Below are 18,380 nucleotides of genomic sequence, written 5' to 3' on the forward strand. Positions count from 1 at the left end.
CCGGGGCCGGACCCGGACCCGCCGGCCGGGGTGTCTGAGGGGAACCGGCCCGGGACGGGAAGGCGGGAGCCGGAGCCGACCCAGGCGCCGCAGCGGGCAGGGGAACCAGGCGGCCCCAGCGCCCGCAACCACCCACCTGTGCCGGGCGGCGAGCCGGGACCAGCGCCGCGCACCTGTCGCTGCTGAGGAGACGCGGCGGCACCTACAGCAGCGCGAGCAGCTCCGCCAGGGGAGCTTTGGCCACACCCCCTCCTGCCGCTAGCCACGCCCAACCAGAAGCCTTAGCCACGCCCCGTCCCCCTGTCCGGATCCTCCTGCGCGCATGCGCCCACCTCGCCTGCGCGCTCCCCAGGTGCGCATGCGCATTTTCCCCCTCGACCCTCCTTGGCAAAGCTTCTCTGCACATGCGCCCTAATCTCTCCCTGTTCTGTTCCTCTCCCCTTGCAGAGGACTGAGTGTCCCCTGGCTGCCTGCAGCCTGACACACGAGGCCTGACACAGAGCTTTCATAGAGGATCACCAGGGTTAGCAGGAGGATTTCTGGATCCATGGATTGTGTCCTTAGCCTAGCTCTGCTCACGATGGCCCCAATCCTGGTCCAAAGCGGCCCTGGAATGATAGATGGTTTTGCACCAAAATGCGTGAAGCCACCCAGAGTCAGCAGCACCAGGAGGCAGAGGAGGCCCTGCCTGCACTAGGGAATTTTTGTACCAATATAGCTGCCCCCGTGCAAATCCCTCATATAAACAACTGTGTTTGGGGAAATCAATACACAGTTCCCAGTTCTGCCACGGATTCCCTGGGTGATCCTGGGCCAAGGTGGGTGAGGTAATACTTTTTATTGGACCAACTTCTGTTGGTGAGTGAGATAAACTTTCTCTTTTCCAGTCACGCAAGCTCTGCCTCCATTTCCCCACCTGTAAAATGGAAATAATTATATTTCCTTTTTCCCATTCTTTGGCTGTCTTATCTATTTAGATCATAAACTCTTCTGCACAGCAACTCTGGGGCAGCATCTAGCACCATGGAGTTAAGAGTGGGGCTCCACATGCTACCATCAAACAAATAATAATAATAGTAATACTATCAACCATAAGGAATGTTGCTCTAATGCCTGATAGTAGTAACCATGAATAAAGACGATCTCCCACCTTTTATTTATTGGTTCATTAGCTTCGAGGAGGTAGCATTCAGAGTGAAAAAAAAGAACTGCACATCAGAGAAAATTGAGGCTGAGTGATTGTTTAGCCAGCTGGATGCTCTTCATTTTCTGCTTGTAAGTAGATAGTTCTCCAGCAGCCAAACAAGATAATCTGCATTCCTCTCCCTATACTAAATACTGAGATGTTGGCAGTTTTGTGTATCTTCATTAGCATGGTATGTGTGTGCTCTCTCTTCAGCCAGCAAAGTGGCTCCTCAAGATGTTTATCTATATAAAAACCTTGGCATAGCTTTCGCTGCTCTTTTGCTCTAGTTCTTCATACTCTGTGGGTTATAAATGGAAAGGCCCAAATCAATAATAAAAATAAAGTTTAGTCTGCTCTGCTCCAAATCTCCCTAACACAGGCATCCTGGTTGGGAGTCTAAGGTGGCCTTCCTCGTGCAGAAATTCTGGGTCTATTGCTGGTTGTCCCAGGTCTATGTGACAATGTGATTCCATCACTCTGTGCTTGTGGCCCTGCTCCAGAACTACCATTCAGCATAGAAGGATTTAAAGCTATTACAACTTGCATCAGTTGTCTTCACTGCTCCATGTCTGCATGCAGCCTGCATGATCTCCTTAGCAAGGCACACCACCACTTTCTCAGGGCAACAGGCTGCTGCCAAAATGATCCCACATGTCTCATGCCCTGTATCTGCCTCCTGGTTCCAAAATGAGAATTACATTAATGCCACAGTTGGAACAGGTCATTATTCTGACCTGTTATTATTCCCTTACCACTGGCTGGAAAAGAAACCATGGACAGAAGTCTAGAGCATGCCCAGCAGGGAGTGGTTTGCCTTTCTGGATTGGTGAGCTAAGGGCACTTCCACAGAGAGGCCAATGAAGGACAGATAAGTTCTCCCACAATACACTGCAAAATAATTTATAGAGTGACACATCTTAGTGCATGCTAAGAAGCAGAGAACATGATTGCAGATGTCTGAATGCCTCACACAAGTGTATGCAGCACCAGTGTGGATGCAACAACTTCAGTGTGCTTTGCAGAGGGGTTGCTCACATCAGGACCAGGCTAACCCAAATGCTGATCACCTGGGTTAACTCTGCAGACTGCAGTGGAGACATACCCTAAGAGAAGAAACCAAGGGCTGAATGTAGACAGGGAGAGGAAAGTCCCCTCTCCTAACTAGATGTGGTCCTGCTAGGGTGGTGCTGAGGACCATGGGCAGTACAGGGGGAGGAGAGAAGCTTGCCTTGCTGTGTTCCATGCATGCCTGTCCTGCAGATAAAGAGACAAATTTGTCTCCAGAGCTGTTAATCTGGCATCTTTCACTAGCATTATAATCTCACGCATTGATTCTCTAACCCTCATCTACACACACATTTTAACTGGTTTAGATAAACTGATCCAAACCTGTGTGGATGCTCTTATTTCACCCTAAGAGCAGGTTCTTTCAGTTTAGCTTAAACCTGTTCCTAACCAGCTTAAACTAAATTGATATAAGCCTGCTTAAACCAAAATAAGAGCATTCTCAGAGCCTTTTGCATCAATTTAATCAAATGGGATTAAAATCACATCTTTAATTTGTTGTGTATTTGGTTGTCATGGGTTTTGTTACTATGGCAACTGAGTTAGACTATTAAGGGATAGCTCAGCCGGTTTCAACCGGCTCAGTGAGCTCTCTGTTTCTGTAAATAAAATGGAGGTTTTGGTTAGCTGTCTGCTCTCTGGCCTCAAGTGATTGCTTCCTACACCGGCTGCCCCTAGGACATAACATAATTGAACTGGTGCAACTCTGAGTGTGGAAAAGTCATCAGACTCCTTTGAAAATCCCACCTCAAATTATTATTATTTCTGTAGCACTAGTGGGAGCTAGATGGGGCAAATGTTTCCTGTGCCAACCCAACTGAAGCTTTCAAGGATCTTTGTATTTATTTTGCAAACACAAGGAAATCCCTCCCCACACACAAAAATCGTTGTTAACTTAGACTTAAGGTTGTTGAAGAAATGAATGTAACTCAGACACAATACAGACCATTACACACCCGAATCACTAAGAAGACAGGAAATTACTAGCTAGTTTACAGTTTAATTACAGTAATATCAGTATTGATATGTGCACCTTACATAGTCCAATAACAACCTGAACTCTGACACAGAAGATAGACACATCACCAATTACACACACACATAGACAGGTGATCTATATGTTGAAAGCATTTGTAAGAATGTCTTGATGGAGGAAGGTTTCAGCTGTTATTGGAATCTGTAAGCAGGGCCGGCTCCAGGGGTTTTGCCGCCCCAAGCAGCCAAAAAAAAGAAAGAAAAGCTGCGATCGCGATCTGCGGCAATTCAGCAGGAGGTCCTTCACTCCGAGTGGGAGTGAGGGACCCTCCGCTGAATTGCCACAGAATACTTGAAAGTGCCGCCCCACTCCGGAGCGGCCGCCCCAAGCACCTGCTTGATAAGCTGCTGCCTGGAGCCGGCCCTGTCTGTAAGGTAAACTTGCTCAAGTCAATCTTATTAATTAAATGTACGAAATGTAAAGGAAATAGTATGCTTATGTAAGTTACCTTAGTTGGTCATTTCCTGTCTTTCTAATGTATACATTCTTCAATGGTAATTCTGTAATTATGTATTTTAATTAAAGGTTACATTAATAATAATATTATATTAATTACTTCAACAAACAACTCCAATTTAAGAAAAAAATTTCCATGGGGATTGCATCTATCTGTGCATCCATCTTATATTATTATTAATAATAATAATAATAATTAATAATGTATATTATGGTAATGTTTAAGGGCCAACCAAGAGTGGGGCCCCTTGTGCTAGGTGCTCTATGAACACACAGTAACAGGTGGTTGCTGCCCTGAAGAGTTTACAGTCCAAATAGACAAGACAGACACAGAATCAGGGAAGGGGTAGAACACCCCTGCAGAATGAACAATGCGATGTCAGCAAATGGCATATAAATTCCATCACTGTTTTGGGGCGGGGGAGTTTATTGAGGAGGGGATCAGCTAAACGGGAAGAAAAGGGAAGAGGTGAGGGGGGCAGGGGAGAGAAGGGTAATAGGATCAGGTCTAGAGTAAAGCTGAAGCGAAGAGACTGAAGGTGTAGGGGAGTTGAAGCACAGGACATAGAAAGTCCAGTCCAAACTGTAGAAACTTCTCCACATGTCCCCAGGACCAAAGATCCCCCTGCTTTGGCTGCTTCTCTCCCTAATGGTTGGAGTCTCTGGCTGGCTCCTCTCTGCTGTCTTCTCCAAGGCCCACATGGAGGGTGGGGTGGTACCATCTGGGTCCCAGTGTCCCAAGAAGAGGGGGGAGGCTCCCCTGCACAGTTCTGGATCCAGTGGGATGCTGGGAGGAGGGGTGGCTCCCACTGGATCCCATTTTACCCCCTCCCTTGAGTGTAGTAGTCCATGATTCTCCTTAAAGATAAAAATGTAAAAGTTATTATTTTTAAGCATTGTAATTAAAATAATTCTCTTTTATTTAAGGATTCCCCTGCAGTGTTGGGAATCCAAACAGAAGGTACTTGAGATAGTGCTCAAGAACCAGAAAGTGAAATTGGAAAGTTTAGTTTCACTGCTCAAATAGTAAAAGATAAACAGACCTTTTCAGCACATTACTTATTTGCATTACAGTAGCATTCAGAGGCCACAATCAGAATTAGGACCCCAGGCCATTATATAAACATATACTAAAAGTCAGTCCCAGTTCCAAAAAATTTACAGTCTAAAGCCCCAATCCTGATGATAGTATATGTGTAGACTTCTCCATCCATGTGGAGCCCTATTGACTTCAAGAGAGCTCCATGAGGGTGCAGAGATCTGCCTAGAGCTGATTGCAGGATCAGGACCTAAATCAGGACAAGATGTGACAAGGGACATGGCACACAACAAGAAGGGGGTGAGAGGGGTGCAAGGAGGCAGCCATAACAAGGCACAAGGTTGCCTAGATGAGATATATGTATAATTTGCACTGCATGCTTTAATGTAATTTAATGTAAAGTGTCTGTGATGTTTATTTGTTTTAATAAATGATTTTAATGAATCTCTAACAGGCCATCTGTTTATGACATTATCATAAATGGTGAAAACTCAGTGAGATTTTAACCATTCTTTCTGGATTAACAATCTCAGGTATAGTCAGTAACATAGGAACAGGGTTTGTTTTTTTTTAAATTGGGCTGGATTCTCCTCTTACATTACTCTTAGAGCAGTGGAATTCAATCAACTTCAGTAGAGTTTTTCCTAATTGGCATGGGAGAGGCGAATCAAGATCAATATTTATTTTTGTCTCAACAGTCTGTTTAATATTTCACCTAGGGTCAATCCTGACATATGCTGGCACTCTGTGAGGGGAGGCTTAGTCCTTTCATTGATGCACAATCAGTTGTTGAGGCTGTTCAGTTCCCTATAGGATGGTCTCAGCATGCTGCAAAATTGGGCAGCTATGATTTGAGGGCAGCATTCAGTGATATGGCCAGTCCTAACACCCAGATGCCCTTTCTGTTTCTTAGAACTATACCCAGTCAATTAACTTCATAAAAGTCCCTCCCAACACTGGTTTAATCAGTGACTAAACTGGAATTTTACTTTATTTCCAAGCAGTCCCTATCAGTATGTACATTCCTCTTTTTATGGAGCCAAGGCAACAGAAAAACAAGCATAACAACCATTACAGTGGCAGTCAGGAGGGCTGTATAAAAAGTCCCAGGACTCGGAGAGATCTCACACAGCTCATATGTCAGAAAAGCATGTGCAGATTTGGGACTGAAGATTAGAGGTTCTAGGCAGGGTGTTAACATAGTGCTCCAGAAAACATGTGTAAGAAGTTAGAACTGACTCTTTATGGAGCATAGATAAAAGAGCAAGCACAAGATCAGATCTTAGTGTCTTTATTCAGTCCACACTCAGGCAAATAGGGTATGCACCCGCCCACCGTTCCCTACAAGAATGCACTCTCAACCAATTAACCAACATCTTAATTTTATCAGCTAAAATCAATTGAGAAAAAGTTCAGTGGTATCTTACAGTCAAACCAGTTAACTGATTGCAATACATACAAAAGTCATTGTATATTATCACAAGCCAGATTCTTGACTGCAGCAGAGCTGCTCGGGCATAACAGAGAGCAGAAAGCTGGCCCCGTATCTGCCACAATCATCTTGATCCCATATTTACCCTGCAAATCTAAAGTAACAGAGTTACTCTAGATTTACAGGGGTGTAACTCAAGGCAGATTTTCGGAGGTTTGATTGAATAAATACTAATTAGGGGATGATTCTCATATACACTAAGGCCTTGGCTACACAGGCACTTTACAATGCTGCAACTTTCTCGTTCAGGGGTGTGAAAAAACACCCCCCTGAGAGCAGCAAGTTACAGCGCTGTAAAGCGCCAGTGTAAACAGTGCCCCAGCGCTGGCAGCCAGCGCTGTAAGCTAATCCCCACGGGGAGGTGGACAGGGACAGCTCTAGACATTTCGCCGCCCCAAGCATGGCGTCATGCTGCGGGGGGCGCTCTGCCGATCCGCTGGTCCCACCGGAGCCGCGGGACCAGCGGACCCTCCGCAGGCATGCCACCGAAGGCAGCCTGCCTGCCGCCCTCCCGGCAACCGGCAGAGCGCCCCCTGCAGCATGCCGCCCCAAGCACGTATTTGGCGTGCTGGGGCCTGGAGCCGCCCCTGGAGGTGGAGTACCTGCAGCACCGGGAGAGCTCTCTCCCAGCACTGGCGCCGCGACCACACTCGCACTTCAAAGTGCTGCTGCGGGAGCACTCCCACAGCAGCGCTTTAAAGTTGCAAGTGTAGCCATACCCTAAGTCCCCTTTACAACTTCTCTAGCTGTATAGGGGCAGGGTCTTAAAATGGGTTTAAATGATGATTATACTGGCAGAGCAGGGTAAAGAGCCTCAGAATTAGGCCTTCAAATGAAGGATTTGGGCTGAAATATCCAATCACGTGAGAGGTTAATAAAGCAAAAGCCACTATTACATCCCGGGGAAAGAATTCCAGCCTCCCTCAGACACAGAACATTTCAGAACTACAGTGCAAGGACGGACGGATAGGTTCCCCAGTCTGCTCCAATCATCCTTTGTCATGTGCTTTCTTGCTATGGGCTCGTTAACTCTAACATATACTGTCACTTTCACATGATGAATTACAGAATTCCTTTCCACTCAGCCCTCCTGAGAGATTGAGAAAGAGGCTGGATCTGCCTGACAGGCATAGCTTTTGATTTCTTTCCCAGTGTACGCATTTCATTTTATAGTGGAGGCTGAAGTAAATCTCTAATAAACTACTACCTCCTTAATGCCACAGGTCTCAAGTCACTGTCAATGGCTATTGGATCTCCATTTAACTCAGTGGTTCATTGTATCTTTCTATGCTCTGCTATTAATCCCTTGTCCATGTGTACAGTATGCAGTGCAGGGGGAGGAGAGGGGAGGGGAGGGAAGGGGACCAAACTGGGAGTGAATGGTGCAAACACCTTCATGGAGGGGTTTTCAGCTGAAATTTGTGATTTATGCAAATAAAAAGGAAATGTAGAAACACCCTGCAAGGACTTGGCTGGTGTGTGGCCTCTACTTGAAAAGATAAACAACGTAAGTACTGAAGAGTGCCCTCATAGACTGTATTCTGCTATCAGCTAATGGTGATTCTTCTGTAGCTCATTTGGTAGGGGCTCTTGCTTTTGGAGAAGGGGAATTTGAGTTCCATTTCTGTCATTGCAAAGTTCCAAGAGACTGTGTCAAGCGGCACTGTGACATGCACAGAATCATAGAAGTGTAGAACTGGAAGGGACCTCAACAGGTCATCTAGTCCAGTCCCCTGCATTGAGGCAGGACTAAGTATTATCTATACCATCCCTGACAGATGTTTTTCTAACCTAGAATGATGGCGATTCCACAACCTCCCTAGGTAATTTGTTCCAGTGATGAACTATCCTTACAACTAGGAAGTTTTTCCTAATGCCTAACTTAAATCTCCCTTGCTGCAATTTAAGCCTATTACTTCTTGCCTGGTCCTCAATGGATAAAAATAATTATTTACCACCCTCATCTTTATAACAACCTTTTACGTACTGTTATCATGCCCCCCCCTCAGACTTCTCTTCTTCAGACTAAACAAACTACTTTTTTTCAATCTTTCCTTATAGGTCGTGTTTTCTAGACCTTTAACCATTTTCGTTGCTCTCCTCTGGACTTTCGCTAATTTCCCCATATCTTTCCCAGAGTGTGGTGCCCAGCAGAGGGGTCCTAGCTAGCCACAGATTACAATCCTGCACTAGTGATTTGCCTCTGCACTTCCACCTATGGATCTCAGAGTGCTTCGGTAACATTAATTGACTGAGGCAGGTCAACATTATCCCCATTTCACAAATGGGTGTTCTGATGGACAGGAAGGGGAAGTGACTTGCCAAAGGTTATACAGTAAGCCAGTGTCAGAGTTGGGAACAGAACTCAGAGTTCTCCCAATCCTGTGCTTTATCTACTAGATCTGCCTTCTGACTGAGGCTGTCAGGTGAAGATTTCATTCACCTTGGGAAGAAGAATTTAAGGTGGAGCAAAAGTGACCGACAATCCAAGGAAGAAGGGTGATCTTGGTTAGACACTACGTTATTGCCTTCACCCCCACCTCATGGACCTCGTCTACTGCATTGAACACATCCCTGACTTTCCCCCTGTCCTCCTCGTCCCTCCAATTAAATGAAAATCAGCACTTCCCAATTACTGCTTTCCAGTTGCAGCACGAGAGCTATTTTCTAGAGACACACATTATCGAAGAAAGCCACAGAAATGGGTCCTGCAGCAGAGCCCATGAGCCCTGCTCCGATCGCTACACTGTAATTGCTACAAGCCAGAGAAGGCTGGGATGCTGGTGCTTCTGGGAGTCCTGTTTCTGAATGGATCATTGATAATATGGGTTGCTGGCAAGTGAAGAGAGCTTTTCCTTACTTTTCTTCTTTACAGTGTTTGTCTGTCTATCCTCCAGCTGTATTTGTGTGGCCAGTAAACCGTGAAAATGGAGACCACAGTGTTAATGCTGTTGATTTCCCCTCTTTCCTTCTGGATCTTATCAGCTGGATTGTGCTCTTTGGATTATGTTGTATGACAAAGTCCATGCAGCCACCAGGCCCTCATATCTGTGGTACAAGCAGCACAGTGGCTCCAGGGAGAGAAATGCTCTTCCCCTTCCCCTCATCAAATCAGCTTAAATGGAGTTAAACATTAATGTCCCTTCTGGCTGCTCACCGTGCAAGGTCCAAGAGGAAAAGCATGCTGAGTCAGCATCTGGTAACTTCAGTTCCTGTCCCTCCTGCCTCCCTCTTCACATGATTCACTACTTTCTTCTCCCCTCTCCCCTCCGTGTTCTCAGACCTGGATGAAACCTAAGTAGAAGGCAGAGGGGTGCTGTAGCTGCCTTGACTCCTGAGCACTGGAGAGCTGCTCCTGATGTGTTTGATACTGAAAAACTCCCACTGGCTGTCCTAGTTAGTAGACTGATGGGGAACCCACTGTCTCTATATGTCTTGCTTTTTCTGTTTTAGTGCCATTGCTGAATTAGCAGCCCCAGAGACTGAAGTATGTCAGCGGCAGAACTGGTACAGCACGGGCAGCAACAGAGCATGGTTCCTGTCATGCTGCCGCTGCCATTCGGCCTTTGTCCCCACACTCTGTAGCCAGCGTTAACACTGTAACACACCCATGGTAGAAATCAGTTACCATTTTCATGTCCAAGATGCAGCCATTTTGCCATCTGGATTGGTACGAGATGTCAATTACACCCACAGAATAACAAGCACTTCACTGTTGTCATGGTGCTGCACACTGACACCATTTGGAATTTTACAACAGCAGTGGGGACAGAGCTCAGCTCCTCCAGCTCCAAAAGCCCAGTTTGAGCTAAGGGAGAATCTCCATCAGCTGCTAGCAGGACGGAGCCTATGCCATAGGATGGAACTGTTCTGATTCCATCCAGCAAAGACCAATAGGAAACATACACACCAGCCAGTTCATTATTCTCTCACTCTTTCTCCATACAGATTTTTTATACAGATACATTTTAAACAGATAAAGAGAACCCTTAGTACATCTGTAGTGGTTTTAGGAGGGTGGTCCAGAGGTATGGGAGGAGAGTGAGCAGAAGATGAGAAAACCCATTAAATTTAATTTATCTGCCACAGAATATACACTTCAGCACTGCCAGGTTGCTGGATGAGCCAGAGCCTGACAAAGTGGATTGATTGCTCAATGCTGTTGCCGGGCTGTCTCTCAAAGCCAGACCTCTGTATTGTTTGCCTTGTACTAAAGTATGTTGGAATAAGACTGTAATTACTGATCATCAGCTTTAAGACTGCCAGGGTTACCTACCTCACAAGCACCTGGGTCCTGCTCTAGCTGTGTCCACGCTAGGACTTGGGCTGGTAGAACTGGGTAGGTAACGCTCACGCCCCTGACCCACACGGTTGAGAGGTACAAACTCTGTTTGCTAAGCAGGCTGGAATGAGGATCCTGCCAGTCCCTGCCTACTCACTCCCGCCCGACAAAAGAAGGAAACACACCCCAGAAAAACAAACAAACAAATAGTGGGACTGGTTTTGCCTGGGAAGTGAACCATTTACTCCAGCAGTAATAGAAGTTTGTGGAAAATGCAACTATACGATCCATCAGGAGCTCTGATCCAGAAACTGAGCTGACATTCCCACAGGCTTCGGGCAAACCTTTGCTACAGCAGCTCCAGCCTTGCCTTGTGTTCACCAGAGAAGCTCTAGCTGCTTAACTGGTTACACTAGCACACACAACTGAGTGGGAGATGAGGAGAGACAATGCTGTGGGCTCACCTCTCCGGTGCAAGCTACGCAGGCTACTTTGTATCATTCATACTGCACAGCGTGGATACATGCATGCCACAGGTTTGATCAGGGGACAGAACTCAGACCCTTCTGTCCCAAGAACAATGGACCTGACCACTGCAGCTAAAGGAGTACTTAGCTGTGCAGCTATCAGGTCTTACCTCCTCTGCGGGCTGCTAGGCACAAACCCACATGGTAGATAGACAGTTATTGTTATTACCTTTATGGTGCAGTAGCATCTAGAGGCCCCGTGCAGCGAGGTGCTGCACACATACATAACGGACAGTCCCTGTCCCAAAGCCACTTGCATGCTTGAGTAGATCTGACATTTCATCTAACAGGAGAGGCTGTATAAGCTGCCCTGCTGTGGAGGTATTTATATTGCACTTGCTTCTCACCAGAGGCAGGCAGAACACATCTGTAACATCAGCTCACACCGTGACCCACGTTAGACTCAGCTGCATGGTTTAGATGGGGAGAGACTCCTGGAAGAGCTTGCATCCAAGATGTCAGAGCTTGGCTGCACTTCAAATAAAAGGAAATTCTTCTTCACACAGCGCACAGTCAACCTGTGGAACTCCTTGCCTGAGGAGATTGTGAAGGCTAGGACTATAACAGGGTTTAAAAGAGAACTAGATAAATTCATGGAGGTTAAGTCCATTAATGGCTATTAGCCAGGATGGGTAAGGAATGGTGTCCCTAGCCTCTGTTTGTCAGAGGGTGGAGATGGATGGCAGGAGAGAGATCACTTGATCATTGCCTGTTAGGTTCACTCCCTCTGGGGCACCTGGCACTGGCCACTGTCAGCAGACAGGATGCTGGGCTGGATGGACCCTTGGTCTGACCCAGTCTGGCCATTCTTATATTCACGGGTGTAAGTGGAACATTAGGAAAAGAGCTCTACATAAGTAGCTGCAGGGTTGGGAGGGATGCATTTCCACTGTGTCTGGGAGCAGCCAAAACCTCAGGGCTGCTGGGAGTGTGATTCTAGCTCACACCCAGCAGTAATTTATCTTGATCCCATCTCAGCTACTCCAGGCCTCTTGACTACAGTAGTTATTAGTCATTTGCATTTGTCAGAGTGCCTGGTAGTTACAGTATTTAACTTTGGCCTCTTTTGGAAGCAAATTCCTGATGCTCTGCCCCAAGTGCTCCTTTGAGGTGGAGTTTCCTCTTGCAAAATGAATGTGAGGGGTGCTGAAAAAGCTATGCGTGGCCTAAGTCAATTGGTTCTGATGACTATGAAAGATTTTGCTTTTGGTTCAAATACATATGTCACAAGCCTTATCACCATACTTCCCTAGCACAGTAGTCAGGATGTCCTGAAGATGCTATTGTTCCAGGTCCTCTACTAAGGAATACATGACACAACCCCACACCTCTGTGCAAACAAGTGTGACTCTGATAGAGTAGCCAAGCAGGGCTAGGAGACCAGAACTCCTGAGTTCTAGCCCTGGCTCTGCCATTGGTATTCCTCCCCTTATCCGTCACCTCAACCCACCAAAATGAGATAAAGCTTGCTATAGTCCAGCCCAAATTTATATCAAGCTAATGCTTGCCTGAAAAGCACAACTTTTCACCTTGCCATTCAGTCCCTTTCACTATATAACCTCTTGATTTTAGTATATAGAGCACATGAATTTTGCTCTGTAACACACATGGGCAGAAGGTGCAATTGTTTCTGTTGCAGCCCCTTATTCAGCTAATAAGAGAAGGCCCAGGGGGATGGAGGGGCACATTCCTGAGCAGGAACAGAAATTCAGTGGAAGGACTGGAGTTCAACGGAAGTTGAGAATTCAGTGGAACTCCCTTAGGAGCCTTTGACAATCCCAGCCTCAACAGAGTGGAACATAAACTGCAGTCTTACAGTAAAGGCACATGGCCATGAAATAAACACAAAAATATACTTTATTTGCTTTCTACATAAATTTCTGTTGTGCATTAAACTGCATCTGGACTATCCTATATTTACATGAGTTTTTACTTGTGTCCATATGTTTTCCATCTGGGAAGGTTCTGGACTCTAAAAAAATAAAAAAAAATAAAAAAAAAGACAGGCTTATTGTTACAAAATACTAATTATTTAATAGCTATGAAGAACCCAGTCCTGCATACCTGCTGCATTTAAAGTCAATGGGGTTGTATGTATGTAAGAACTAGGAGCATTAGTGACTGATATCTACAAACAAAAGAACCAATCCTGCAAAGTGCTGATTGACTGCAACACCCACTGTGCTAAACCCAGGGTTGTGAGTTCAATCCTTGAGGGGGCCACTTAGGGATCTGGGGCAAAAATTGGTGCTGCTAGTGAAGGCAGGGGGCTGGACTCGATGACCTTTCAAGGTCCCTTCCAGTTCTAGGAGATTGGCATATCTCCACATATTACTATTTATTACACCTTACAGAGTCAGGCCTTTAAACAGTATGAGATGGTCAGAGTGCAGACCTGGACATTAGGAAATGGTGATGTCTAATCCTAGTGCTGGTATCAACGCCCTTAGATACTTAGGGGTTGATTTTCAGAAATGCTGAGCACCTGCAGATTCAGCTGGAGTTACGGGTGCTCAGCATTTCTGAAAATCAGGCTGTAACCTCTCTTGACTCTGTTTCTTCATTATTTTGATACCTTGACACTGTGGTAGGGGGTGCACTAGAAATTCATGAACAGATTCTGTGGATAAAGACAGATCTGTAAAACAGGGATAATACTTAACTACCACACAGCGGGTGTGTGAGGATTAATAGGTTAATGTTTGCAAAGCGCCTTGAAGATGAAAAGTGATAAGCCTTATTACATCTGGTGTGCACAGTAAATGAGAACATAGAACAGGATCCCAATCCCAGGCTGTAGCCATGAGGTGCACAGCATCACTGAGGATATATCTACACAGCCTGTGGAAGCGAGCCTCCCAGCTCAAGTCAACAGACATGGGTTAAGGGACTCACAATAGCGCTCTAAAAACAGCTGAGGAGGAGTGCTTTGAAACTGTGGCTTGGGCAAGAGCTAAGGCTCTGAAGCCAAGGGAGAGAGGTGAGTTTCAGAGCCTGAGCCGCAACTTCAAAGTGCTGTTGTCTACACAGCTTTTTTTAGAGCACTAGCATGAGACCCAGGCTGGGAGACTCACTGTCGTGGGCTGTAAAAACACACCTCGAATGTCACAGCAAATCAAGCTCTGAAAGGTATTTTAATCTCACAGAGCCAAATCTTGCAGTTCACCGTAAACAGTCCCTTAGAACATGTGCTAACTATTTACACTAAACTATCTATTCAATCTTGTATTTAGCTAGCACACTCTTAGACCCTTTCCCAGACTTGACGAAGAGCTCTGTGTAGCTTGAGGGCTTGTCTCTTTCATCAACAGAAGCTGGTCCAATAAAAGATATTACCTCACCCACCTTGACAATCTAAGGTCACACTCAGTCAGAAATCCCCTTGGTGTCCGCTGGATGTCATGACAGAGCCAGCCGGTAACATTTCACGTGGTCTGCATATTTTACTATAATTTCTTGTGATGTTTTTATTCCACTTAAATTTGCTTCTCTCTCATTATTATGCACATGTCTTAGAGACAGTGGTCAGTGAAATTTCCACTGAACTGTGCCAGCTGGAGCCCACAGCTTGTGCAGGAACCTAATCGCTCAAATGGACTTTGATTACTCAACTCACTGTAACTCAGGTCCTGCCCCCACTGAGAATTTATGATAATTGCAGGCAATATTCACAGACAGGCCAAGCACTGAGGGGCGGGGGAGGGGAGGGGGAGATAGGTGTGTGTGTGTATATATATAAAAAAAACCTGGTCCTGAAATGCCTATTCAGCATCTGCATCTTTCCCCAGCATAAAATCCACTGGATCCCAAATAACTCCTCAGTCCCTCCCAGTTTGCCCTCCAGTTTGTGGGATCCTTTCCTGCTCTACCAGTGTGTGAACTTCTAACGGAGAAAAGCCTCAGATTTCTTGCCCTGTAAAACCCACCAAAGAAGCACCACTTCCCTCTGCCCCTCCAGCTGGGTATGCAGAATGTCAGTGAGATCTGAGCATAGGAGCTAGGCATGTCTGTTTTTCTATTGTGTTTGCTTCTTGCAGCTGGTCAGATTCATTCCCAGTCCCACTAGACTGATACTCTCATTACCCTCAGAAGGTTTATCCACAGTTTTGTAATATGAGCATCAATATTGAAATAACTAGAATGATGGATTCCAACACCAAAGGACTCTGCAGGTCCCTTCCAAGGCAGGTGACCTGGTTATCATACACTTTACTATGTGGGGAGCTTTCAGAGGAAGCCTTGAATCCATGGATACTGCCTGCTCTGTATGGACATTATAGATTAATAGATTCCAAGGCCAAAAGGGACCATTTTGGTCATCTAGTCTAATCTCCTGTATAACATAGGCCAGAGAACTTCCCCAAAATAATTTCTACAGCATATCTCTTAGAAGAACATCTAGTCTTGATTGAAAATTTGTCAGTGATGGAGAATCTACCACAACCATTGGTAAAGTGTTCCAATGGTTAATTACTTTGACTGTTAACAATTTACAGTTTATTTCTAGTCTGAATGTATCTAGCTTCAACTTCTAACCCACTGGATCTTTTTATGCATTTCTCTGATAGACTGAAGAGCCCATTATTAAATATTTGTTCCCCAGGTAGGTACTTGCAGACTGTGATCAAGTCACCTCTTAACCTTCCCTTTGTTAAGCTAAATAGACTGAGCTCCTGGAGTCTATCACTATACAGCATGTTTTCTAATCCTTTAATAACTCATGACACTTCTCTAAACCCACTCCAATTTATCAACATCCTCTTGTAATGCTGGCACCAGAACTGAACACAGTATTCCAGCAGTGGTCACACCAGCGCCATATGTAGAGGCAAAATAACCTGTTTACTGCCACTTGAGAGTCCCCTGGTTATGCACCCAATGAACACATTAGCTCTTTTGGCCACAGTGTCACATTAGAAGCTCATATTTAGCTGATTATCTCCACTATGAACCTCAGATCTTTTTCAGTCACTGCTTCTCAGGATAGAGTCATTCATCCTGTAAGTATGGCCTACATTCTTTGTTCCTACATGTATACATTTACATTTAGCCATATTAAAAGGCATATTGTTTGCTTGAGCCCAGTTTGATCACTCTATATCAGTGACCTGTCCCCTTCATTATTTACCACTCCCCCAATTTGGGTGTCATCCGCAAATTTTATCTGTGATGATTTAATGTTTTCTTTCAGGTTATTGATACAAATGTTAAACAGAGTAGGGCCAAGAAGATCTTGGCACTTTTCACAAGAGTCAGGGTTTCCCAAACATTTCCCAAGCCCCATACCTGATGCTGTACAGCCTGACTGCTGCCCTCCACCCCAAAGGTGACTGGATTCTATGGGTACAGTGGCCATACGGTTTGTAAACAATGTTTGGACAAAAGGCATTCGGTAAATGTTGGAGAAGGTGAGCCCAGTTCTGCTGTTTTCTTCCGGAGGTACTTTCCACTCAACTCCCTTGTATCCTTGAATCATCAGATCAGTTTAAATGAATAAATGTAATGAGATTCCATGTATGTGTGTGTAGCAATTAAACAAGGTTAAAGGTTGGGGATACAAATTCAATGCAGTCAGTGTCATTCTGAACACAAGGATGCTTTAAGCTTTGGGTGACTAAACAGTGACACCTACAGGCCACTCATGAAGAGAGACAGGAAGGGAGATTAACTCAACTCTCTAGCTCAGACAAAGGTGGCAGCAATGTGAGCACAAATCATGAGAGATACGGGTCACATTTTCGCCCCATATCATCTGCTGCTTTGGCCTTGGATTCAATGAGCATCTCTACCTGATTGTGAGCGGGAAAAGTTTTTTTTTTTTATCATATTCCTGCCTAGCCTTAGGAGTTTGCCTTGTGGTCTTTGACTTGCTATGGGGAGGGGCAGAAGTGCCATGGAAGCCAAAGTGACATTGACCAGGACAGAAGGAGGCAGAGAGGCCAGGTTGGCTGTAGAGGAGACAGTTCTGGAGCCCAGAGCCCTGCAACTGTCTGGATTTGCATGAGCATAGCTGGTCCTTTTAATCCATGCAAGCTTTTTAGATCTTGAGGGCCATGGGGAACAAATGGCTTGCCTTTCTCAGCTAAAAAAATGTGGTAATTCATCACATTTTGGGGTGCTCCTCCCCCATTCACAGGAATTAGTCTTGTCCCCTGCTCAGGTAGCTTTGAGCACCACCAGCAGAAGCCAGGACCAGCAGCATGTGAACCTGCAGCAACAGGCTGTGCAAAAGTTCTAAGAAGTTCCTGGAAGAAGGAAACATCAGCACTTTGCCAAAGCTTTTGGCAGGGGGGAGAAACACACACTGAGCTAGCAGGGCAGAGCGACATCTGGCTGTAGGGGATGGGAGGTGGATACACAGGCCATGCAGTGGGGAGCTAGCTGGGCTGTTATTAATATGTAATGCTAAGGTATGTTCTTAGCTCAGTGTGCACTCATTACTCCCGGTTACTCTGATAGGTGTATCCATGTGCAAGTATCAAGGGAACTCTTACATCTCTAATGTTGTGTCTGAAAATAATATATTGGCCTCCTTCTTGGCCTCCACTCATAGCACATTTGCATCCTGCCTCCCTCATCTCCCCCACAAGCCCTCTCACCTTCCTTTGCCCACCCCCTGCTTAAATACAGCTCTTTCTGCAGCATAAAACCAAGGAGACCGAGTGGCTTCAGTCAAAAAAGAAATCCCATTCAGCATGCAGAGAGGTGTAGGATAGTCTAATGGTTAGTGCACCTGGATGGGCGTCACAAGAGCTGGGTTCTATTTCAGGCTCTGATACTGACTTGCTTTTCCCTCTGTGCCTCATTTTCCGCATCTGTAAAATGGGAATACAGATGTTTCCCTAACTCACCTGGAAGTTTAACTCATTCATATTTGCAAAGCTTGGTGAGGTCTTTGGAAAGAGGGAATTAGAGATTGATACAGTCATATTATTATAACATGGTTCGTCCTGCAGATTAAGGTAAAATAAAATGTAAGGCTGCTTACCGTGTCTGTAGAGACTTAAGGGGTTTGCTCCTAAGTGAGCTCACGTCCAGTTCCAGAAATCTAGGGATATCTGGGAAACCAGCCTGGGACCAGAGCAGTGACACAGGGGGTTTTGGAACAATAGGAAAACTGTGAGAGATGACATCGGTCCTCCATACTGACTCTATCTGGTCACAAACCTGCTCACTGCAGGAGAACAAGAACGCAGTCATTTGGAAGCAATAAAAACTACTCAGCTACAAACCTATTAACACGGTAATAAATGTGATGGGCCAAGCCATGGGCTCCTGACTCAACCCAGAATGTACA

At 45.5% G+C, this 18,380-nt stretch overlaps 2 protein-coding genes across 6 annotated transcripts in view; both read right to left on the minus strand.

The window, feature by feature from the left end:
• LIMA1 (LIM domain and actin binding 1) overlaps positions 1-240 on the minus strand; it is a 42,400-nt gene extending 42,160 nt beyond the window's left edge. For both annotated transcript variants that reach the window (XM_044994795.1, XM_044994792.1), the window contains exon 1: positions 137-240. The gene's annotated coding sequence lies outside the window, so the exon portion shown is untranslated. The remainder of the gene's footprint in view (positions 1-136) is intronic.
• Positions 241-3,231: 2,991 nt separating this feature from the next.
• Positions 3,232-18,380, minus strand: part of FAM186A (family with sequence similarity 186 member A) — a 29,110-nt gene continuing 13,961 nt past the window's right edge. For 3 of the 4 annotated variants that reach the window (XM_044994785.1, XM_044994784.1, XM_044994782.1), the window contains 2 exons: positions 18,072-18,257; positions 12,947-13,055 (listed from right to left, as the gene is read on the minus strand). In XM_044994785.1, coding sequence (XP_044850720.1) covers positions 13,013-13,055; positions 18,072-18,257 — 229 coding nt within the window. In that variant the 3' untranslated portion in view covers positions 12,947-13,012. Of the gene's footprint in view, positions 4,602-12,946; positions 13,056-18,071; positions 18,258-18,380 lie in introns of those variants that run through there. The other variant, XM_044994783.1, reaches the window with a different exon arrangement.

The sequence above is a fragment of the Mauremys mutica genome, chromosome 20 (genome assembly GCF_020497125.1).
Source record: "Mauremys mutica isolate MM-2020 ecotype Southern chromosome 20, ASM2049712v1, whole genome shotgun sequence".
NCBI lineage: Eukaryota > Metazoa > Chordata > Testudines > Geoemydidae > Mauremys > Mauremys mutica.